This window comes from Bubalus bubalis, chromosome 23, assembly GCF_019923935.1.
Source record: "Bubalus bubalis isolate 160015118507 breed Murrah chromosome 23, NDDB_SH_1, whole genome shotgun sequence".
NCBI classification, from domain to species: Eukaryota; Metazoa; Chordata; class Mammalia; order Artiodactyla; family Bovidae; genus Bubalus; species Bubalus bubalis.
The window spans coordinates 34,892,025-34,917,255 of NC_059179.1; the positions used below are offsets into that span (position 1 = coordinate 34,892,025).

General features: G+C 43.0%; 1 protein-coding gene across 22 annotated transcripts in view; it reads right to left on the reverse strand.

Annotated features, from left to right (window-relative positions):
• Positions 1-882: 882 nt before the first annotated feature.
• ABLIM1 (actin binding LIM protein 1) overlaps positions 883-25,231 on the reverse strand; it is a 329,328-nt gene continuing 304,979 nt past the window's right edge. For 9 of the 22 annotated variants that reach the window (XM_044935300.2, XM_044935296.2, XM_044935298.2 and 6 more), the window contains 11 exons: positions 21,282-21,386; positions 19,566-19,613; positions 16,422-16,568; positions 14,147-14,238; positions 12,816-12,927; positions 11,029-11,093; positions 10,034-10,094; positions 9,464-9,471; positions 8,564-8,638; positions 7,553-7,633; positions 883-6,021 (listed from right to left, as the gene is read on the reverse strand). In XM_044935300.2, the coding sequence (XP_044791235.1) occupies positions 5,908-6,021; positions 7,553-7,633; positions 8,564-8,638; positions 9,464-9,471; positions 10,034-10,094; positions 11,029-11,093; positions 12,816-12,927; positions 14,147-14,238; positions 16,422-16,568; positions 19,566-19,613; positions 21,282-21,386 (908 nt within the window). In that variant the 3' untranslated portion in view covers positions 883-5,907. The remainder of the gene's footprint in view (positions 6,022-7,552; positions 7,634-8,563; positions 8,639-9,463; positions 9,472-10,033; positions 10,095-11,028; positions 11,094-12,815; positions 12,928-14,146; positions 14,239-16,421; positions 16,569-19,565; positions 19,614-21,281; positions 21,387-25,231) is intronic. The other 13 variants (XM_044935303.2, XM_044935299.2, XM_044935301.2 and 10 more) reach the window with 5 other exon arrangements.

Consider the following 25,231-nt stretch of genomic DNA (forward strand, 5'->3'; position numbering starts at 1 on the left):
GTAAGACACCAGGCTTGTTAGACACATAGGAGGGAGGCTATAGTTGGAGAGGCCGTTGTGAGTATACATATATCCTTATGTCTTCCGGCAAGCCCCAAATCTTGGCAGTGAAGATAACTATCGAAATCCTGAAGATTTTCTTGGATAATGCAGTGGCGGTCAAAGATGTTTTGAACAATGTTTCCTTCCCACTGCACTCTAACTTCTTAGCAACGTGGTCAATTCCTGGAGGAACGTAAGCGCTTGTCCTCCAACCTCAAATCCCCAGCCTTTCTTCAGTGATGAGACCACTGCTGCTCTGTGTCTCAAGCAAAACTAAACAACAGCTAGACCAGCACAGAGCAGCAGCTCTATTACCTTCTTTTTTTCCTTTAGTTGACATGGTCAATATGGTCTGGGTTATTGGGCAAACATTCCTGTAACATACCACTGCTACTTCATGCATTTTCCCCTCTAACCTGCCTGCCTAGATGATAAAATTGCACTCCCAGGACTTTGATTCTGATTTTGTTTTGGTTTTGAGAAGTTGGAATGGCACTTTAAAAAAAAATTTTCTTGGTCAAAGGATATTAATTTTTGTTTATTTATGGCTGCACAACTTAGACGCTGAACTAGCTTTCTCTAGTTGCAGCAAGCAGGGGCTGCTTTCCAGCTGTGGTGTGAGGGATTCCCACTGCGGTGGCTTCTCTTGTTGCAGAGCATGGGCTTAGTTGTCTTGGCATGTCAGATCTTCCCGGACCAGGGACTGAACCCATGTCCCCTGCACCGGCACATGGATTCCTAACCACTGGGTCACCAGGGAAGTCCTTTGGCACTTTCTCAAATGGGACAGACCTTTAAAGGGAGCAAGGGAACCAGAAAGGAAACATGGCGTGGAGGCAGTTACGAATAAAGCACACACTTTATTCACTGAGTTGTGAGGATAACAGTGAGGCCAGACAGCGGCAGGGGAGGCAGGTGCTGATTTCAACAGGAGCGCGGAGCAGGTCAGCATCACAAGCATAGCAGCTCGGGCCCAGGGCCACCCCCGCCTCTGCGCACTGGCGCGCGGCACTCAGGACACCGACAGACACCCACACACTTTCACGGGGGACACGATACATCTTTTAAACAGCAGTTCTTCCAAATATTTGCTTTCATATTTCTGGAAGGGGAGGGGAGGCAGGAAGAACAGTATGCCTTCCAACACTTGAAAAAAAACTCCATTAAACCCAACTTCAAAATGAAAGAACTGCAAAAGCTTCAATGCAGGATTGTCGGCAACTCACAGAAACCACACATTTATTACTGGACAGGTCTGTACAGAACATCCCAAACGAACACCAACCCCTTGGACACTCCTCTTCTGTAGAGTAAAGAAACATACACGTATACGATCACTAAGTAGCTCCCTGCCTTTCTGAATGTTAGTGGATGCGGGCTTCTCCTCTACCTTTGCCAAAGGGGCTCGGAGAGCGACTCAGGGCTTGGGAGAGACTCTTTGGGGAAGAATTTTATTTAATGAGAGCAATTGCCACTCCATTACACTAAGCATCAGAAAAGATTGGCTTTAATTTTGCTGTGTACAAGCAGATTGTTTAGAGAGCTTTCCAGCTTAAACCGACCACTTCCCCCTTTCGAGTCTGTCATAAATGAAACTTGTCCCAAATGAAAAACACAAAGATTCACATGCAAAGTGTGTCAGTCACCATCTCCCCACTGCTTCTTGGCAGCAAACAGAAAGTGATTTTTTTTTTTTTTAATACCAAAGTTTCTCTTTCTTTCATTAAAACATAATTGGGAGGGGTATCCGGGAGGGAGGAGACATGGTTGTACCTATGGCTAGTTCTTGTTGATGTATGACAGAAAACCACAAAATTCTGAAAAGCAATTATCCTTTAAAAAAAAAAAAGCATAATTGGGTAGTGCCCTTAATGCACGTCAGCACTATAAGGTGTCATTGCAAATCTCAAGCCTGAAATAATCTGGTGTTTTTTTTTTTTATAGAACGTACTTCAAAAGGGAGTACTAATGAGTGAGTTTTAGGGCATCCTGACAAACACTTGTTTTATCAAAGGGAAATAATCTTAATAAGTCAGATAAAATCAAGTCTGGCCTAGGAAGTACAGATTAAACAGTGACTGGAAATACAGACAAGATGATTTGTAAAAACTGAGCTTCCTGCAGAGGACACAGAAGGGCTGATGGCACAAAGTTCATCTTCCTTCCACCGTCTTTCCCGGCGGTCAGAAAGAAGGCTCTGGGAGCCTACAGACAGGAGGGTCCCCTGCCCCTCAACACACAGGAGAACGCTAACACCAAGTTTGCCTTAAAGAGTTTTTAGAAAGACCTATCTAGTCAAAAGTGAATTTGAATTTTTAAACTTGCAAAAGCATATATATTTTATATAATCATCTGAGAAGCAGTTCTTTAGAAAAAGGTGTTTGCTTTAAAGTGTAAAGAAATTAGGTGAAAGTTTAAGAAACATTTCCAGCAAGACTTTTCCCAGTGGAGCTGATTGACATCACAGATGGAGGGGATGGAAGTTGAAAAAGGCATAGTTCTAGCCTCACCCTGGAAGAGGAAACTCAGCTTGGACACAACAGAACTGGAAGAAGAGGGGAGACTGAGGACTCGACAGGGAGAAGTTTTTTTTTTCTTTGCACCTTATTACCCACTGACGCTAGCTTTTCTGTTCAAGGTTTCTGAGAACAGGCAGTTTCTCTTTAGTGATTAAAGAAGTCACATTAAGAACATTTAGTAATGAACCCAAACCAAGAGATAGATGCCCAGCAAGATGGACAAATTTCCAAATGCTCTTTGTGTCTCGACATAAATCACACCCAAAGACTAAATGGTAACCTGGCTTTTCTGGAAGAAACTCTAAAGGAAGCGCTGACTTTCATGTAACTATAGAGGCCTCTTCATGCAATCAGCCTATGCTTCAAGAATCACTAGTCAGTCCAATGCTCAAAAATGTAGCCCTTTCTGTATGTACTAGGGAAGCTTGCCATGCATATACTTCCTTTTCCTAGAGTAAACAATTCTCATTAATTTGACAGTGTTAAGAACTGGAATTTTTTATGCAGGGCGGGATTCAGGCAGAGAACACTGATTTCCTGTGCAGTGACCTGGACGTTCTGGGGACAAGCATGCTGAGCTCAGTTCAACGAAACAGATAGGATGTTGTAGCCCCTTGATTTGATTTGATTCGGCAGTTGGGAGAACCCGGTTGTGCTGTGACCCATCACTCTGCCTGGAGCTTTCTGCTGGGGAGCGGGGCTGGGGAGCCCCCACTTCAGAAAGCAGCACTTCTCTGCTTACAGACAGGAAGCCATTGGCATTTCTGGCAAGGCAGTTTTTTGCATGGTATAGTTTAAATTAGCTAATACATTTGATATGGAAAGAAGCATTCCCCTTACCCAAGGAGGATGCTGAACTGAATTCAAAAGTAAGAAGAAAAGTAAAGTTTCATTAGTGGGGGCAAACTTAGGGCTCAGTTCTTTAACTATCATTGGGGTTTTTCTTCCACTGACATTTGATCTGCAAGTATGTGGGTTTTAACTCATTTGCCAGTGAAAAACACTGAGGGCCCTTCTTATCTCCACCATGAAAATCTCTCTCCTCCAGCTGAGCCCTGGGATCCATTCGGCCATCTGTGTCTTTGGTCAAGGCAGGGAAACACTGGGCCTACACTGTGGTCTCCCCACTCATACTTTGCCAAAGTGAAGCGAGGATCAGGACACACAGGTGCTGAGGGCTGCCCATGCAGGAGAGGTTAGAGAGAAGATGGGCCAGTGGATGTACTGAATGAAGCAAAAGGCAACAAACCAAACAGATGAAGGGACAGAACTGAAGGAGCCGTGGTCTGCCTTCAGTCCAAGGAGGAGCTGGTTTCCTCACATCAACCTCATCAGAACCATTTGCTAAATACATTAGTAGGTCCAGCACATGTTCACACACACACACAGTCCTTAAACATTCAGTGTCTAGCAAAGGTCAGGAAGAGCCCAGAATGCAATAATTAAGCAACTGTCATGTTCATTAAGACACCCAGTCTCTAGAGTGTGTCACAAGTTAGCTCTTCAGCACAAGGTCAGAAAGAATATTCTTGCTTTTTGCCACTGGTATCAGCTACTAACTCATTCTAATATTTGGCGCCAGCAGGAAGAACTTCTAAGCTTTTATAATTAGTGGCATATACAGGTTCTCTCCTTTGGCTTTAAAATCGAGTTTACAAATTCTGAAACAGAGCCCTCAAAGCATGAGGATTTATGTGACAACCTCCTATGCTTTCTCCTTTGGCTTTAAATAAGAGTTTAAATTCTTAAACAGCTCTCCAAAGCATGCAAATAAATGTGACAACCTCCTACGTGTATCTGACATCACCTTCAAGTCTCAGCCAGAGGCTTTCAGGAACCATGGTGGCGTCTTAAATGCAAGTTTGGGTGTAATCCTTGGCCCCAATGTGAATCTTGTGTTGCTGAGTTTGAGGACTCTGGTGGGATGTTCTGCTGTTGTCTCCTCCCAGCCTGATCCAAAGCTTCGGTCTTCAGTCTGATGCTGACTTGAGCTACATCTGTCATGGAATATGTTGGCTTCTAACCACCAGCATCTTTCCATGAGGGACCTGATGACCAGGATGCAGTTAGCCTCACTCTTGACCTTTGAGTCACATGCACCTGTGCAAATGTCCCCTAGAAACTGCAGCTGAGTAGGACAAACCTTCAAGCAGGAGTGAAATTTAAAAGCACATGCAGACTCCCCCAACTGTCATGGGTGAGTGAAAACACGAACACACACATACACACACACACGTATCAGGAAGTCAACAGAGCTAGGCAAGAAAGCTGAAAAGACCAAACTAAATCAGTTGGGGGCCGTCGCCCTTGAGTTTCAGAGCTTTCAAAGAGAAAAACATGCCTTTCCTTGGCCTACTACTGAAAAGACCTTAAAGAACTCAAAATCATCGAGGGCTTGGTGTGATATATAGGATGCTGGATAGAAAGAAGAGGAAGCTGGGCTGGGAAACTTGCATTGGGAAGACACAGAATTTTTTTTTTTTGGTCAAGAGGGCTATGGCCTTTGGACCAAACTCATCTAACAGTATCCAACTGGGCCAATCAGGAGACAATCTTTCCCTTTCCTTTCTTTGTGAGAGTGGAGGGCTGGGGGCTGAGACAGCTCTTGTCCTTGGTGGGGAGGAACATACTTCCTGAAGTAGAAAAGGGTTCAAGGAGAATTTTCATCCATTCCTTTTTCCTCTTAATTTTTTTTTTTTTTTTTTTAGCAACAGCTAAGTAACTTGCCAAGTTGGGTCCTAGCAAACAGTAGGGAATAAGGAGCTTGTTAAAAATGCCTTTGGTGGCTACTGAAACAGAGCTCCTGGGGAGCCTGACCCTGCTGTCCATCCCGCGGAGGACCAGGCAGCACTGCAGGAGGCCAGTGAGGAAAGAGGCAAAGGCTGCTGCCACGTGGACCTGTCCCCGGGCTCTTGCTTCTCAGCCAAGGCGCTACAAGATAAATATATTCATACTTTGGAATTATTACAACTGCTTGCCCATGCGGCATCTTAAGGGCACTTGCTGGCTCTTATTCATACAGACGCACTACTGTTGGATAACAGTTGAAAGAAAATGAAAGAAGTAGCTCCTGTTGTGGACACAAGGTGATGGAAAAAGGTCACAGGTGAACGCTAATGTCGAGCGTGGAAACACAGACATTTCTACCCCACTGCTTCTGGGCGAGTGTGGCCATGGGCTGGCCCCATATTTGGCTCATGGGTGTTTTAATCAGATTTTTCCCTTTCGGCTGTTGCTGAGGGACTATAGTTTGCAAATGCTCCAATCAAGTTTGGGCCTTAATTCAACATCCTATGTGTCCCCGCCGTGGTCAGGCCTTCTCCTAATGGCTGTCTACGTGTGGGACTCAGAAGAGTTTTGCTTTTTTCTTCATGTCGTTGCGTCTCCAAAGAGGTAACTTGTCAAACTCCTGGATGGACATTCCAAAGATTTCCCGAAACACTTCTGGGGCTAAGTGGCGCTGTGATGGGAGAAAAGAACAGTGGTCAGTCCTGCTGGCCACCTGGGTGGCCTCAAGAGCTGTTCTTCAGTTAACAAGTAATTGTTTTCAAGAGCAAGGCAGAGTGATGGAAGAGGAGTTTATCTCTGAGGCCTCCTAGCGGGCACTGGACCCAGCAGTTCTTACCTGGATGGGTCAGGTGAGGCACCCCTCCTACCAAAAAGAAGAGCTAGTGGAGTACTACTGATGATTATCATAACACTGAAAGCTGATGGGGCACGGAAAGCTAATTCATTATGCTGGAGGCGACTCTGTTTCAGGTCAGTGGAATGCTGAGTAGATGTGGAGAAAATGGACCAGAGCAATAAGAAAGTCAGAGAGAGACAGCCAGGGTGGTCCTTTGGGAGCCCTGGGGCTTTTTCCTGACTCAGCAACAGGAGTTCATGTGGATGCTTGGTCAACTGATAATGAAGATGTGTGTCTTCTGTCACGTCTGACTCTTTGTGACACCATGGGATTGTAACCCGCGAGACACTTCTGTCCATGGGGTTTTCCAGGCAAGAATACTGGAGTGGGTAGCCATTTCCTTCTCCAGGGGAATCTTCCCGACCCAGGGATCAAACCCATGGCCCCTGCTGCATCTCCTGCATTGCAGGCGGATTCTTTACCACTGAGCCACCGGGGAAGCCCTGGTTTATGGACTTCAATCTCTTGTGCCGTCTAGAAAAGTTCTCTTGGGATAGTGGATCCAGCCTTTCTCCTCTGTGCTAGCCTGAGCTCACATACAAAGGTACAACCTTTTGTCAGGGAAAATTAACGATACTTTATGAGACTGGCAGCCAGAGTTTTTCTTAAAAACCATTCAGATGGAAAAGTACAAAGATCAGTCTCCCATATCTAAGGAGGGCGGCTTAGGTATGTGTACCCTGCTTAGCCTTCATCCAGGAATGTGGAAACAGTCAAGATAGACACTTGTCTAGTACACATCTCTGTATCAAATGCTCCCTCCCTAATCTCAGCACTCAACTCAGGCTCAGGGAAAGATAAGGATTTGGGGGTATCTGAAATGTGGTGGAGACGCCATTCTACACCACCCACTAAATTCTGGCAACATTACATTTCTAAGGAAAGCGAACATGAAAGTCGCTCAGTCGTGTCCAACTCTTTGCAACCCCATGGACTATATACAGTCCATGGAATTCTCCAGGCCAGAATACTGGAGTGGGTAGCCTTTTCCTTCTCCAGGGGATCTTCCCAACCCAAGGATCAAACCCAGGTCTCCCGCACTGAAGGTGGATTCTTTACAGCTGAGCCACCAGGGAAGCCCACATTTCTAAGCAAAATGACTAAAATCATATTGCATTTCTTGGGCTGTTTTTCTGTATTTTACCATTTTTATGCTGATCTCCTAAATACAAATCTGGGTTTTCATCCAAAGTTAGTTTTACCTAGGTTGATCCTTTCTCATTTTTGCCTTAACTGGAACAATTCTTAGCAGAGAGTCACAGGAAATGCACAGGAATATACAGTTGGGACAAGTTTTGTTTTTTACCTCCAGCCTGGTTCTGTCCACATCTCTTAGGATTTTGTTGCGCCCCCTGTTGGTCACCATCAGCATTTCATATGGGAATATCTGCAAAGAAAAACACCTCTTCTAGAACACAGCTGTCTCTTTTATTAACAAGCAGAAGCTACCTAAAACCTAGGACTCCCTAAACAGAGCTTCTGAGACACTATGATTAGAGCATTGGAGTGATGGGTGTTCCTTGCTCGAGTTTCCAGTGGACAGGGACAGGTTCTTACACATTCCCAATCCCCACCAGTGTCTCTGTGGCATTGGGCCTCTGGAGGGCGTGGTTGAGTGAAAGGACCCCACTTTCTATATACTGGGTATGAAGGTAGAGATTAGAAGAGAATTGAAATGACAGGTACACGTTTGTATATGGCAGGACACCTTTGCTGGGCTCAACAATCTTGTTCCATGACCAGCTCGTGAAACCAGGGAGCCATGCAGCCCCAGCAGCGGTGATTTAGTGGGTGACATACTGAAATAACTCCCAGTTATGGTCACCAGGGGGCACAGCCCTTGGACACCTCTAGAGTCACAGAATGTTCTAGAGCTGGGGCGACCAATGATCCCAGTTTGCTGGGGATTGTGGAGGATCCCAGGATGCAAGACTTTCGGTGCTATAACCAGGAGAGTCCTGGGCAAGTTGGGACATGCTGGTCATCTTATCTGGGGTGGGCTGCAGCTGCTCCACGTGGTACTGGGCAGGCTTTGCTGTGCTCGTGGCAGGGGCTGAGTGAGTACCAAGGTCACAGGAGGGAAGTGCTGGCACCTCACTGTGAACATAGCACCAAACCCAGGGAGGGTTTAACCCTGCTGGCTTGGTGAGACAAAACCAAGGGGACAGAAGGATGCTTTATGATACAGCTTGACTAATGGACAAGGCTGGAGCCAGGCGGGTCTCAGCACTGAAAAAGATAGAAAATCAAGTCTTTCGGGGGTTTCGTATCAGTTTCATCTCCAGGTGAGAGGAAAGAGAAGAAGAGCCACGCTTGCCTTTGGTTCCAACATGTTGGGCATGGAAACCCCCCGGTCCATCCTCATTCCAGGCATGTGGCCATCTGGGAGGGTCTGCAACAGAGAAGCAGGTTTCAGGAGGAGCCCATGGCAGTGTGGGGAGCTGGGGGAGAGCTCGGCGGGCTCCCAGACCTCCCTGTCTGGGTCTCAAATCCTCACCGCCATTTTACAGCTGTGTCATCTTAATTACCATGGAGTTTTCCAAATGAGCTCCTTGCTGAACAAAAACAAGGATACTGGGAATACTGCCCTCTTATACTCCAGTTGATGAAAGATCCTGGCTTAATAACTATTCACTAATCCCTGAATGTAGACTGCATGCATGAAAGTATATGGTACATCAAAGAATTGCCAAGTCTATGACTATTTTTTTTTTTTAGTTTTAGTTTTCTTTGCACTTTTCCCCTTTTCTCACACTCCATCATCATTTTAGGTTTAGGTTCTAAGGGAAAACTACACACAGCAGCTCTTTCCTATTGGCCAAGACAGGGGTTTCATTTGTGACCACAAAGAGGAGGAGAGGGCCTCAAGGAGTGAGTGGTTATGATTAAAAGAAAAAACAGCTGTACATGTGTGAACCCTTGATGCTGGGCCACTTCCACCCTGGAGAAGACTCTCCAAGGCAGAGTGAGAGAGTCCTCAACATCTGGCCTGGTTCATGCCCTGTCCACAAAGCCTGCAGGACTGGCTTGATGTGGGTGCCAGGCATGCCTGCTGCTCATGGCTCCTCACATCTGTGGACTAATGATGAGATGGATCAACCAAAAATCAGGGTCTTCTCAAAAGAAACTCTTCTCTGGAGTAGCAGAAGAGCACGTCTGGATGGGAAAAAGGCTGTTTTGCCCATGTAGCCAACTTGAGAAACACAGGGGTCCATACCTGGTAGTCTGGAAAGGAAAGACAAAGAAAATCTCAGAAGGGGCAGAACCACAGAAAAATACAGAAACATAAACAGAGATTACATCCGATTGCAATTCTCCAAACATGCCCCCATGAGCCATGCTCTCCCCGGGCTCTGGGTCTCTGCCCATACTGCCCGGTTGCTCCCTAAAGCCAGGAAATGCCTGTCCCAGTTTTAGCTATCAGTTTAAATACCCTTTCTCATGGAAGCTGACACCCTGAAGATGTGGCTCCCTTTTCTTTGCATGTCCAATCATAGCATCTATCTCAGAGTTTCTCTTTCTCTCTCTGTCTCTGCAACATGCATTCTGAAGACAGACCCACGGCTTGCCTATCACTTTACTTCCAGTGCTCAGCACATAGTAGGGCCAGTGAATTCCTTCCTACACACTTGCTTCGTGTCGTCTCATGTCTGTAGAGATACTGACATGTTGGCTCACGAACAGACGTGGTCTGACTGCAGGATGTCACCCAGTCCAGCCCGTGCGCTGCGACAGCACGGCCCACCCCACCGGGGCGTGGTCAGCGGCACCCGCGCTGGGGCCTCACCTCGCGCTCCCCCGCTGACGTCCCCGTAGCTGTTGTACTGAGCGAAGTCTGTAGAAACGGGCTGAAAGGAGGGGAAACACACCATGAGAAAACCCGCTTCACAGTCCTCATTTTGGGGTCAGGTGAAAGGGAAGAAAGGATTTACAAAATCCTAAGAATTCCTTCCAAGCTGAGTTGCTGGACTGCCATTACTTTCCCTACATATTTCTTCTATGAAATCCTTGGGCTCTGTTGTGTATGTTCAATGCTACTGCTCAGACCCTCGGTAAGCAAGTATCTCTTGCTGATAAATAAAAACACATTTCTCCGCATCAGAGCTACACAATTTACACTTGTTCTATGCTTTGTGGGGAGCGAGGCTGAGACAAACTTTCCTGTATCATTTTATAGCAGAGATGGGGGCTCCAGTATATAATTACTTTTTACTTGATTGTAGAAATTTGCCACACAATCCAGTTTTCCCACAAGCTTCTATAGGCTATTTTAAAAAATTTTTAATATATTTTCCTGAAACCAAGGCTTCCAAAATATTATCATTCTAACATGCAATCAATATAAAAACTATTGGTGAGATTTACTTGTAAGAAGGTTTCTGTACTTCTGATATGTTTTGTCCTTACAGCATATCTTAATTCAGATGTTAAATTGTCATGGGATATACTTATCTCATAAAATACAAAGTTAAAAACATAGATTCACATGCATAAGTTGTTCCAAACATACTTAAAATTGGTGCCAATAACTTAACAAACCATCAAAAAGAATAATTTGTATAGCCTATTGTTTTATCTAAAGTCAATCTCCCTTTCTCTCAAAAGAAATATTTTATTTTGCCTGTAACTCAAAGTGATTTACCAGGAGACCAGAGAGATTACAATTTTCATTATATTCCAACGCTGAGATCATATTGTCAGATATATTCAGACAGTACGTCAACATTTCAACCAGAACTGAAGAGGGAAGAAACTCAGAAACGAGTCATTGAGAAATCTTACCCGGTGAAGCCCATTTCTTCCATAGCCAGGGAGAGATGCGGTTTTGGACGATAGAACATGTGAAGCTGAATAAGAGAAAGATTTAAAAAAGCAATTGTTAGGAACTGAAACTGTAATTCTTTCATGAAATTGCCAGTGTGTCTTCTACTCTGCAGAACAGAAGATTTAGACAAGGAAAAAAAAACAAAGACCCTCATCTCTTCTGTCTCTGCATCAGCAGGTGGGTTCTTTAACCCTACCACCACCTGAGAAGCCTCATATTGGGCTCAAATGTTGGCAAACCACCACCAGATTTGGGTGATACAGGGAATGGGCGGGCAGTGACATTATTAAGGAGGGGTTGGGAAGAAAGACATGCTTGGCACGCTTTATCTCTGACTCCTCAACACAATCCTAATAATGCTGATATTATTTCCATTTTACAGGAGAAGAAATAGGGACCAAGAGAAGTTAAGTACTTGCCTGAGATTGCTCAGCTTGTAAAGATCTGAGCAATGATTTGAACCCAGGGCTACTGGGATGCATAGACCCAAGCCCTGGCTGGTATGACAGTGAAAACTGATCTGGAGGCCAACATGTAAGTTACCAGGATCTACTGGGCAGCCACTGCTAGACACCTGGAAGGCCTGTGAAAAAAGGTGTCCCACCGATCAGCAGCATGGATGCCTCATACTGCTGGGTTTTGGAGGGAGCGGACCTGGGCTTGAATTCTGGCTCTGTGACTTAACACCACTGCATCTTCGGGCCTGGTATTCCATCTTTTAAGGTCTTCACTGCTTGACCCATGTAGATGCAGTGCTATTTACTCTTAGAGAACAGATCTGCAGAATTAGAAGGATTTACTCTAAAGATTAGAAAGCTACCTAATCTAAGATCAATACCAGTCAGCATCTATGAGAGGTAGGAGGGCATTCCAGCTAAGAGTGTGGGCTCTGGGGTTATAACACTTGGACTCCTAATCTTAGTTTTGTAGTTATCAGCAATGTGACACTGAGTAAGTAACTAAAACTTCCTGAATTTGTTTCCTGATCTACAAATTGGGGATGATAATATCATGTACTTCTTGGTATGTTGTGACAATTACATGAAGTAATGTTTAGCAGAAGTATTTGCATAGGAAAATACTAAACACATGTTTAAAGGAATCCTCAGGAGAGAAAATTACGCACTAGTTTAGAACATGAGAGAAGAAATTTTACAGCTTGAAAGAGATTTGGCTTATGATAAGTGTAAGCATGGGAAAATTACTGATAGACTATTTCAGCCCAGCAGATGAGTAATCTCTTTCAAAAGTATCAAAAAATCACTGTTAGCCCTCAGCTCTTACACTGAATATATTAGAAAATATAGAAAATATTTAGAAAATAGTGTTCATGCTCTCTACAGTTAGAAAGCACTCTGTGCTCAGACTTCTCTGGGACTCCAGTGGTTGAGACTCTGCACTCCCAAGGCAGGAGACATGGGTTTGATCCCTGGTCAGGGAATTAAAATCCTGCATGTTGCAGAGTGTGGACAAAAACATTGGGGAAAAAAAAAAAAAAGAATTCTGTTCTCTAAGAACTTCCTTTTGGCCACTTCCCTCTGAGATGGATTGAGATGTATGTTCTAGAAGGTAGACTCAGCACAAGGAACCTGACCCCTCCTGGTTCGTGACACCCTCCAAGGGTTCCTCCCCAAAGGACTGTCATGCTTCCTTTGCTGGAGCAGCGCTGGAACAGTCAAGATAGGTTCCCCACAGGCAGGTGGCCGGCTCCCAGCTCAGGGAAGGCAGTGGGTCTGCTGCTCACCTGAGTTGATGGGGGAATCATAGCGACTGGCGGCCAGGGAGGCCCTCTCCCGGCTCTCCCTCTCCTTCTCCATCTCTTCTTTCAGGATCAACTGGCCAAGGCCCGAGTTGAGCTATTCATGGAGAAAAAAAAATGAAAGTGGAGCCTGCAGTCACTTTCCGGGAGATGTAGTTTCTTTTTAGTGGATCCTGCAAGAAGGTCCTGACTCTAAAGAGGCCTGAAGCATAGTGTCCCCAAGCCTGGGGGTTCCCCCAAAAGTCAGCCAGGTTTTGGACCTTGAACCCCACTTGGCGTCTTCAATGTCAAGGCTTGGTTGTCCTCAGCCAGGCTCCACATCAGAAGAGTGTTCTCGTTTCTCTGCACCCTCCCCTTACCTCCAAAGTGCCATCAGGGAAACTCAAGAGGCAGTGTGCGAGGGTGTACATATTTTTGACGTGGGAAGGGAAGCTTAGGGATAGCAGCCTTTAAAAAGAAATTATACTGATTTGTTTAAAAAATAGGGGAAAAATAATGCATGCTCATTGTACAGATTCTAGAAAATCTGGAAGGAAAAAAGAACAGGCCATAATCCACCAGGGATAACCACTATTGCCATTTTGATCTACCCCATGCAATCTTTTCCTATGCACATAACATACAAAACAGGGATCACATAATACATGCAACTTTGTATCCCCATACAACTAGTGTATGTGCTTTCCCCAGATGATTAAGTATCTTTGGAAAATAATCTTTGTTGGTAGGAGTTTACAATTTCTCAGCTCCCCCAACCCCCGGCTACAACTGACTACCCTTCCTTTGGTCTTCTGGGATGCTGCAGGCCTATGCTAGAGACAGAGGCTATCATGAGGGTGCTTTGGTGAGAGTCCACTTTATCTCTCTCTCCTGGCCCAGATACACACACAAGGTCCTATGAGTCCAAAGAAAGACTTGGAGAAATGCTCTGTTCCAAGGGAATTCCTTCAGCACAGCTTGCGTGAGGGAAGGAAGGTTTTGTACCGCCTTGAAGTACACTTGGGCTGTGCCTGGCCTTTTAGCATCCTTTTAACACAGGTACCATACCCACACACCCCACACAGAGTCTCGTTCTCCTTGAAGAAGCACTAGTATTTATTCTATGCCCATCTGACCTCCAACCTCCACATGCTCTCTTCCAGAACCCACTAAATGTTCTGCCTTAAAGTCACTACGTGCCCATCTCGTCTCTCCTACCGGACAGCAAGAGGTCTGGGACTACCTCTTGCTCATCTTGGTGGCTCGCCCACAGTCATCATTCCGTAACAAGGATCCGCAGAACCGAAGGCTTCAGCAAAGTCGTTTAAGGGACAAACCTTCATTAACTGCTCCTCTTGAAGCTGCCGGCGTCTCAGAAGCTCTTCATCCTCTTCCTCTCGGCCACTAGATCTGCGTCTGGTGTCAGCTCCTAGTTCCACAGCAAACACAACTTCTCACGTTAGCCCCAGGGACGGGGGGTTGGGTCTCAAGGGATTAGGGCACCTGTGCTCAACTTGTCAGGTGAGCAAAGTCAGCAGTGGTCGTCAGCATTCGTGAACAACACGAGGGAAAAAAAAAAAAAAAAAGAGCCTGCCACCAATTCAGCACCCCTGCCTGGCTTCTTGAGACAGGGAGCCCTATTTGACAAGCCAGTGCAATGTGTGATTCAGTAAGGTGCGAATTTTGGCCTGGAACAAATCCGATCTGCTCACTTAGAACCTGGTTTGCGATTATGATTGGGTCTAAGTCATCCCATTGGCCAACGGCCAGAGTGTCCATAATAGGTGGGAGGGACATCGACAGTTATTATTTTGATGTCCCTGGGGTCCGTGTTCAAACACAGAGGAATCCAAATTCATCTAGCTACCATCAAATAGGTAAGATACTCACTTTCTTGTGAGGAGTTTGACAATCTTACAGTTTTCCCTTTTTCTGAATATTTACATTTGTCACCACACTATCACCCTGCCCTCTACTTTCAATAAATTTATTAAAAAGCATGCTTTATTTTTTCTTTTAAGGGATGGGTCTCTAATGTTTCCTTGCCTTCTATCTCTTAGAAAATGGTCCAAAAAAGTTTTATAAGAATGGATCCATAAAAAGGGTTACTGCAGCTATGAAGTTACTTATTTCAGTATAATATAGCAGATAATGTACAAATTTTAAGCTTCCTGGAAAGAAGGAGCTGGGGTAGAAAGGAGGAATCTGTCTGAATGGTTGGAAAAGTAAGATAATTACTGTTTTCCTACGTTGCCTGGATTAATCTGGCTGTGGGAGGAAACAGGAAAGCTTGCTAATCTAATCAAAATAAACTTTAATAGTTTGTCTTCATCCTTTTGATTAATGGACCAGAAGTTTTCTTCATTTTGGAAACCCAAAGAGCTTTAAACTATTTACTGATGACAGTTGATAACAATAAAATGTTAATTCTTCCCCAAAGTTTAGCTGTTTAATGTCCCCACTAAGCAACGTGACTGAACCAGGAATCTCAGTAGCCCTAAGAACTGCCTGAAGGATGTGGACTAGCAGAAAAAAGCTGATGATCGTTTTAGTTTTTAAATGGCAATGTGAATTTTCTCTCTTTCATCTACACTAGTAAAAGTCAGCAAGAACTAGCAATAGAGACACCTTAAGCCAACATAATGTATAAAATACATGTGAATAATGAACCAAGGAGGTAGATTTTTCCTTCAACCATTTCTATAACTATCAATTGCTTTAAAGTCCACTTATATTGCTTGTAAAAGTTATTCTAAAAATAACTTGATAACAAAATAGGATGAGGAAAATTTGGGAGTTTTGGAAAATTGAAGGCCTTTAGGTTGTCAACAGAAATATGATAATACAGTCATATCTTTGTAAAGTTGACTCACTAAATTTTCAGTAGCAGCTTATGAGTTTGCCGACACCATTTTTTAGGGTCAAGTGATGTAACTAATGACAAAACAGTAAAGACAGAGACACAACTTTAAAGCATAAATGTGCGGTTCAAAGCAAAGAATGAAACAGCTCAAATGTGACATTAGCACAGAAGTCATGGAAATGACAGATGTGAAATCATGTCACTTTGCACGAGCAATATTCCAGAACACCTGCTACTCCGTAACAGCCCTTCTTAGTAATGGAGAACGTGATCAGGCAAGAAAAATGAAAGTGCTTCAGTGTTACGACTGGTTGTTAAGAACTTTAATTACAACCCAGAAATCGTCTAAAACAAATTTAATTCAAAGAAGTCATGCTTCTGTGGACACTCAGTAAATTCACTCACTATAACTATAGAGAATAAAGTTCAAGGCAGGAGGCTTTGATTCAGCTACATTCAAAAGAGTTACTGATTTTACAACAACCACTGAGAGTCCACACAAAACACCTGTTTTAGACCAGTTCTGCCCCTTGCTGGGTTTGGTTAGCGTAAGGCTCTGGTGGTTGGGTTTTTGTAACTTGGAAGTATTCTGCACACATCTTAATACTACATTAGTTGTTTTCACTCTTCTACCTCTTGGTCATACTTTTCTTAAAATCTTTACACATTTCCCTGCATACTTTTTAAGCATTTCATTTTGAAATCTCCTAGCAATCCGTCCATTTGGCTTAGCTGCAACAGTGGCATACCTACGGCAGCAAGTGAGGGGGGACCAGGCCAGTGGTCCGTCTCAATCTTTGGAATCTCGCTGGGGTCTGGAGCCTGGGCTGCTGGGAACTTGGAAAACTTGATGATGTCTTCCGAAGATTTGCTCTGGGCTGCCAAGGCAGCTGCATCTGGATGGGAATCAGGGGCAGCTTAGCTCTCAGTCTGCAAGGCCACAGTGGTACAACCCTCTGACATTGCTTTTTTGTGCTCTGGCCAAAGTGTCAACTCCAGATAGCTGCTTATCACCATTATCAATCGCCCAGTCACTAACAGTGCCTAGGTGACAACTGATCTTCCTTGTGTTCTGCCAGAAGCAAAGCGTCACTCCACATCTATTCTACATCTGAGAAAACCTTGTTCTAGAGCTGTGCTGTCCAATACTAGCTTGAGCTACGTGTGGCTATTTACATTTAAATTAATGCAATTAAATAAACCAAATGATTCATAAAATTAAAATTCAGTTCCTCAGCTACACTAGCAACATTTTATGTGATCAACCTGTGATTAGTGGCCACTGTATTGGACAGCAAAATTAAAGAACATTTCCCATCATCACAGAATGTTCCATTGGACAGTACTCTTCTAGAGCAATTAGAAACTTGAATTAGTAATTTGAAATTAAAGAGGTAAGTAAAATGCCTGACACTGTCATTTGACTGTAGGTGTTGATTGTAAGAGAGTTGGTTTTGGATCTTTGTGGCTTCTTAGCCATAAAAAAATTGATCCGGTTCATTTTAATCCTTGCATATTATATATGTGTCCTTGAGTACCAGGTGAAATGGCAGCAGGAAGTTCACTATCAGTTTGCAGGAATTAGCCTTGAGACCTAGGTTTGCCATACCCATTTGGTCATTCTGTTCAAGGGTCTGCATATACAAGTGAGTCATCCAACTTTAAAACAACAAAGTCAGACTAGGAGCACCATTGGTTCACAGTGTGCTTAATGGCTGTGCTTACAGGACGGGTCACTGGCTTAGAGCCCCAAATGTAATCGCAGAAACAAGCCAGGCTAAATGGTCAGTCTCTGACTCTGGCTAATTTTGCAAACTGATCTGGGATGTTACTAAACATTTCTAAATGTATTAATAATATGTATTTATATACCATAGATACAACTGGGCCCCCTCCCGGAGCTTAAAGGTTTTTAAATCTGGAAGTAACTTTTTAAATTTTCAGCTCCAATTGGTCATTTTTAAAGTAACCTCTGAGTCTCATTTTGGTTAAGTAACTTGATCGAGGTTGCCATATATTAAAACGGGGTAAATTCTCAGTCAGGGATGGAACAGTGTTTTTCTTAATCTCTAATCTTATGAGGAAAAAAAATAAAATCAGCTTGGAAAACACTACCTTGTATATCCTCTTCTTAAAGAAGGATAATAGGTGTTAGCGTGTTAAAGAATGAGAAGTGTGACTTTATTTAAATCTAGCATTTTCGAAATGCACAGAGCACAGACATCAGCTTTTGGTGTGGTATGACATCTTTTTCTATCACACAGAACTGCTCTCTTGCAGAAAGTCCTTTGGATGTACCCCTCTGCTTGTGTTACTCTTAATTCCAATAGACTGATAGAAAGTAAAGCATAAAGTCAATGTCACAAAAAGAAGTCAATTCCTTCCAAATAAATAACCTAACATTATCCAATCTCTTTAAATCTTATTTGATTATTTTTGTCTGGAGAGGCAGGGTCTTAGAGATTTTAGTATTTAAAGAAAAAATCTCTAAATAAATGAAGTTTCTGATAAATCAAACTGGGAATCTTATTCTTAAATTAAAAAAAAAAAAAAAACAAAAAACCCAGACTTCAAACAGTACTTACGCATTAGAATTGGTGAAGTCAGTAAACATTCACATGTTAATGAGTGGGTGAGAAGACATTAAACCATAAAAAAGCAAACAAAAACAATGTTAACAAACTTAAAAAAGCAAGCACAAGGTGTAAACTCCTAAAAAAGAAAAACACAGATGAAGAAAAAAAAACCTAGTCCTAGAGTCATTACAATACCTATTTTCTCTTTTTTCCCCTATAATGCTGCCCTGAATTTTTTTTCCTCTTTGCATTTCAACTTTATTTGCTTTTCATGTCATCCTAAACCTTCAGGATACATTAATGTCAACTGGATTCTAAAGGCAGCCTTCAAATTTCCAGGCACAATTTGGGTACAATTTTCTGAAATCACCCAAAGTCTTGGCTTTCTACCTATTCATGAAGATTTACAGCAGCGGAATCCATAGAGACCTAAAAATGGTCGAGGGAATAGTGACTTGCAAAGGGTAATACTATTTCCTGGGTTTAAAAATTCTATATTCCCAGAAAAGGGAAACACAGTTCTAGATCCACGTCTGTGGTTCTTAGTTTGCAAGAATTTCAGAGACAAGCTGGCCTCATGCACTGGCTTTTGCAGATGAGGAGACTGAGGGACAGAAATTTCATCTGTGATATCTCGGAACGGTTTACATGACGAGCTGGGACCAAGGCCAGGGCCTGTGTCTCAGCGTGAGGCCGGTCCACTCTACCACAGGGTGCAGATGTCTGCATGCCCTATCAGAAACTGGGGAACTGGACAGTCAGGCTGATGGGGGCTTGGTCAAATTAATTAATTCATTTTCTCTCTTTTTTTTTTTTTTGGCTGTGAAGCTTGTGGGATCTTAGTTCCCCGACCAGGGACTGAGTCCATGCCCCCTGGAGCAGAAGCGTGGAATCCTAACCACTGGAACACCAGGGAGTTCCCTTGGTCAAATGAATTTTTTACATAGCTAGTGTTCACTAATTTTAATTAGTTAAACTGCAAGCTCATCAAAATTATCAGAGAGGTTGGTTAAGCTCTTTGATCCCCCACTCCCCCCAAAAAAGTCTTGTGAGGGTGTTTGTGAATGACTGTGTGACCATCCTTCCCCTCCTATATGAGTGAAATGATACATGTTGATGGGCTCAGAAAAAGGCTGTGTTTTCTGTCTAGGAAAACCAACTTTACAGTATTTGCATCTTAGCAGACCGTAAAAGCATAACATGCTGGACACCCCAATTTGATTCTCAAAAGCAACAGCAGATGAGCGTTTCAGAGGACAGCAAAGAGTTGAGCCGACGTTGCTACTTAAAAGCTACGTGGAGGAAAGTGGGTTTTACCATGCTGTTTGTAGATGGGTGGTTTTCGGTAAATGTTGATCCCTTGATCTGTGGAAATGAAAAGCAAAGGTGAGTGATTATGGGAACCTGTTCAGTGATGGGAAAAACAGATCAACCCAGAGGCAAACCGAACTGAAGACTCTTGAACAAAAATAACCCAGAAGGTTGACTTTTGTATTACAAAGATTGAGGTTACCAAAGAAGAAATTACAGAAATGAGTGAATTACTATAGGCATGTGACATGGAATCCTTTGTAATACATCTTAGGATACAGAGAGATGTCACTCACTCATGAGCCATTTATTTCAAATACACACTTCAGTAAAAGTGGAGTTAAAATGGGGAGAAATGCAAGCAGCGGAGATACTGTGATGGTGAGGAAGACATAACCAGTTTGGGGAAAATCCCCAAATTGCTACTGTCTAGAAATTGAGCTCCCAGTAGAGACTAGCAGCTCAATTTACTTTTCAACTAATGAGTGGAACAGTGGAAAGCGATGAAGTAAAATTAAGAGTACCTTTTTGTAAAACACAGAAACAGTTTTTACGTGCAAGGCTAATCTGATGTATTGACAAGATGTTGGACAAAATCCTAACGTGCACAGGCCAAATTTAAAAAAAAAAAGAAAGGAAAAGAGATGCCATATATTATTCACATTTTTATACAGAGCCACATTTGATTATACAACCATTTCACTTTGACTGCAAATACTTGGGAGGTTTCAAAAGGTTTCCCCAGGACCTTGGGTACTGGATTCTTGTGAAAAAGCCACAAATGTACAACACTGATTTTCAAGGTTTGATGAAGCTTTTTCTTTTTTAAAAAGGCAGTCGTATCTCAGTGGTATGAATCCTATTGAACTTTGTTTATTAAGTTTTTAAGTTTATTAAGTTTTTCTCAAAAGAGAAAAACTAATACGGATTTCAAATATGTATGCTAACATTAACATAGCGGTCATTTATTAGACTACTTTCAGTAGCTAAAAGAAGCAAAACAATATACTTGGGATGGAAAAATAATAACATGACCTCTGATGGCCAATCTTGCCTTCACAAATTGAGCTGACCCGAAACATGAAGATATTGATATGGGTTCTAACTTTTCCAGTTCCTGGTGGCAAATTACTGTTTGCATCATGACACTAAAGCTGAGTGCCAAGCCTAAATTGCAAGATCTCTCTGCGGGCTATGGAGGGTTAGTTAATTATACATTGCAGAAAGACCCTCCAAATGACTCAATTGTACAGCTCTCTGAAAAGCCCATAGAAAGAATCTTCACACTGAAGACAAACAGATAAAATAAAAGTACTTTCAAGAACGCTGTGGTTCAATGTTTACAATGAGAAGATAACCAGATTGCCATCGTGATAGTCAATGACAGTGAGCCACAGAGTGGTAGCTTAGAAGGTTCCAATATAAGGGTAAAATTAACATTTTAGTCACAACAAAATAAAGCGATTCAACCCTCCTTCCTTTACCTTCTGCCTCCCACCCTACTTTACAAATTTTAGAGAAAACTGAAACTTTCAATACAATCCTGGCATTTCCCATACACAGCTCCTGAAAGGCCCTCTAGGTCAGACACTGCAATTTAGCGGTTATCAGCTGTGTGCATCTCAATGAACAGAGCATGAGAGATGGAGACGAGACAGAAGCGACAAGGCTACATTCTACACCGTGACAGGACACCAAGACACAGACCGTGTCAGCTCCTACCTGGAACATGGAAATGTTTAGGGGCCTGAGCGTAAGTTGGAGTGAGAGGGCGGCTGTCTGGCCGGTAAGGGAGAGGGGAGTTCCGGCCGCTGGACGGCTCATTGCCTCCAATGAGAAGAATGGAGAGAACAACATGAGAGAAGGGAGAGCAAGAAAGAAAACAAAGCAAGCATAATAAAAATTCAAAACAACAAACCGGAAGGAGGTTCATCAAAAAGGAGAAATCAAAGCAACAAACTCAATTCATCAATTTGGCTCGCAAAGGTGACTGGAATAAGGTTGAATTTGTCCAAAAGAGAGACTCGAGTTCAAGTGGAACTAGGTTAAAAGCAGCTAGCAGTCAGATGCATCATTCCAATGGCATGCGGTTGAAGGCTGTGAGCTGGCAGCGAACCGATTAGATGGAAAGTACATTGAGGGGGATGGAGAGTCAATTGCTAATGATTTAGGGTCAGTATCAGATGGTTGCATCCCAAGCATGTAAAGGTGTGGGATATGCGAACCCAAATACAATCACTTCCAGGCATGATGGCAGAGGCTGGCAATCGGAATCTATTTCTTTGAAGGGAAGGCTGAGACTGGGAACCTGTGTAGTCACCCGGTCCTTTCCCTGAGCAACACAAAGTGCCTTTACTGCAGCCCACATTTCTGTTGCCTCACTTTGAAATGTACATGATACAGTCAGATCCCTTTCTTCCAGGTACTTTGGGACCACTTTCCCCACCTTTCTCTTAAAGACAAAGCTTCACCCAGTCTAACAGTTCAATCGGTAAGACATTTACTGAGCACCTACTGTGGCTGGGCAATGAGCTTCAGCTGAAGCTAAGGAGGTGAAGGAGATGTGGTGTCTGGCCGTAAGGGGCTCAGGGTCTACCTAAGGAGACAGACTTACAACAAACGAGAATATGTAACGCCATATAGGTGCTGACTCAGGGGTATACGAAAAATTCAAGGCACTCAGATGAAGGTGCCATTGATTTTTCAGAAAGGCTGTGGAAAGACGCTAGAATTGAGATGGTCTCTCTAGGTGGGTGGGTGGCTAGAGGGGTGAGAAGGGCAGAATCTAGGGAGCTGGAACATCGTGGGGAAGGAAGGGCTGCGGAGCATGGGAGCAAGAGGACAGGCCCCTGCGGCTGGGCAGCACAGGGTTCTTGGAGGAGGAGGCTGGAAGGGGCTGCTGGGCATGGCTGCAAAAGCCTAGAGACCCACTCCCATAGCCCCCACCGCTCTCTCTGATGAGAGCTGCAGGGGTGAACTGAGACTTGTGCAAAATCAGAAAGAGGTCAGCTCTTACCCTACTGTCTTCCTTCCACACGGCTGAGCAAACATCCATCCCAAGAAAACACCAAAAAATGTAGGACTATCAAAAGTCAATGAACCAGTAACATAATTACCAAGTGTTAGTTGCTCAGTCGTATCCTACTTGGTGACCTCAATAAACTGTAACCCACCAGGAGCCTCTGTCCATGGGGATTCTCCAGGCAAGAATACTGGAGTGTACTGCCATTTCCTCCTCTAAGGGATCTTCCCAACTTAGGGACTGAACCCAGGTCTCCCATGTTGCAGGCAGATTCTTTACCATCTGAGCCACCAGGGAAGCCCCATAATTATTGGGTTGGCCAAAAAGTTCATTTCGGTTTTTCCCATAAGATTTTATGGAAAAACCCCAAAATGAACTTTTTGGCCAATACAACACTTTTATGATTGAGTTGTAAGGGTTCTTCACATATTCTGGATGCAAGTCTCTTATCAGATACACAATTTGCAAATGTTTTCTTCCATTCTGTGGTTGTCTTTTAGTCTCTTGATAGTGTCCTTTGAAGCACAAAAGTTTTAAATTTTGATAAAGTCCAATTTATCTATCAATTAAGGCTAACAATTTTAAATAAATCACAGATCTTCAGAAAATAGAGCAGGAATAAATTTCTTTTTTTTTTTATCTTAAATTTTTAAGACTGAGATATAACTGACATATAACAGTATATTAGTTTTAGATGTACAAGAACCAATACTTCAAGTAAGTTAAACGGTTTTAAATCTGGCCAGCAACACATGAGAGATGTCAACTGCTGCAGTTTCAGAATAATATGTTTAATAGACTTTTTAGTTTTTCAAAATGTGTAGTTTTAGATAACCAGAGTACAGATCTGTACCAAATGGGCAGTAAGATATTCCAAATGTGAGATCTGAATTTGTTACTTGCTCTAATTTAGATTCCAGGTTTTTGATTACCATGTTCTAAAACTTTTGCCCCCCTCCCCTTTTTTCACCAAGAGTCAGTTGACCATCTAGTTCCCAGTATATTATATGCTGTCTTTACTAAAGTCAGATATTAGCTTTTGAAAATTAGGAAGCTTCACCCCAAATTACCAATATAGTAAAAAGTTCATTTAAAGAAAATGTTATCTCATTTACTATCACTCTCCTAAGGAGAAATAACCATGTCTGAAAAAAATGAGTATGGAAAACTCAGGTAGAGACAAGCAAAGGAAGGAAGGATACATACATTTAGTGGGAAATCTGGCTTCAAACCTGAGGCTGAATCAGAACAAGGTCTCTTTCATATTTGTGTGTTCAGCACAATGCCTGGCCAAGACTAAGCGCTGAATAAACGTCTGCGAATAATGACTGAAGTAGACCAACTAAATAATTCTATAGCAACGAATGACCTAATGTAGTGAGTACCACTCCAGGGTCAACCCCATCTTTCTGTCAATTAAAGGCAGCCAGATGCTAGGGCACAACGGGATCACAATAGCATCTTTTTTTTTTTAAATAGGTTTCCCTAGGGTTGATCCTCAATAACCCCAACTGAATTGTGCCACTTCAGAAGAATCTTTTACTCTTACACACATTAGAAATTACTCACAAGAATAATCCCTAACTGAAAAACAGAATAATTATTTGGGCTGTTCTCAAAGGAAGATGTAGAGAGACTCAACTTCCTTGCTTTGAGTGTTTTTTTGTTTTTTTGAAGACTCTGCATATCCGGAACACTGATGCTACTGCTCTAAATCTACATTGCTCTCTGCCCTTAATCCTGCACCTCTAACCTTCCTGTACCTGTAGAATATCAAATTTTCTGGTGGATATGTTCTCACAGGTTTTGGTTATGATATCCAAACAGATGAAACTCGATTAAGTTTGTTCTGATAGTTAATAGCCAGAGTCATTCACACACAAAAACAGATGCATCTACAGGACATCAAGATTTAAAGTCATTAGAATTGGCATTTTGCCCATGAATTAAGTCTTTCTATTATTAAGATGCTCTGGCCCATAACTTCTATGGCTGATGGCTCTCAAAGTCTACAGGGTGTGTGTGTGTGTGCTCAGTCATGTCGCTCTTTCGCAGCCCTTGGACTGTGGCTGACCAGGCTTCCCTGACCATGGAATTTTCCAGGCAAGGATACTAGAGTGAGTTGTTTTTTCCTTCTCCACGGGATCTTCTCGACCCAGGGATCAGACTCATGTCTCTTGCGTCTCCTGCATTGGCAGGTGGATTCTTTACCACTGTGCCACCTGGGAAGCCCTCAAGAGCGATGGTTTGACTGTCCAAATTCCCTGAATTTAGACAGCTGAATGCTGTCTCCAGTTGGGCAGAGGTTTTTCTGGCAGCGTATCTTCAGCAACCATTGCCCTTTCTAGTCGATAGAAAAAAAAAAAAAAAACAACACTACTCTGTTGAAGTCTCTGTAAGTAGATTTAACTTTATAATCATGTAAAGCCTGCCATAATGACATCTTAACACACTAGGCAAACAGACACTCAGCAACACAGCCACCTAAGTGCTCCTGAACAATATGATTTCTACATGTCACATGGCTTTTTGGGAATAAGGTCTTAGAATATATAACATTGCGAGGTACCAAATTCTTAGTCCTTAAAAGATGAAAGGCATTACAATTTTTGGCATTTTTAAAAGAAAGATATTCTCAAGATGAGGCCTT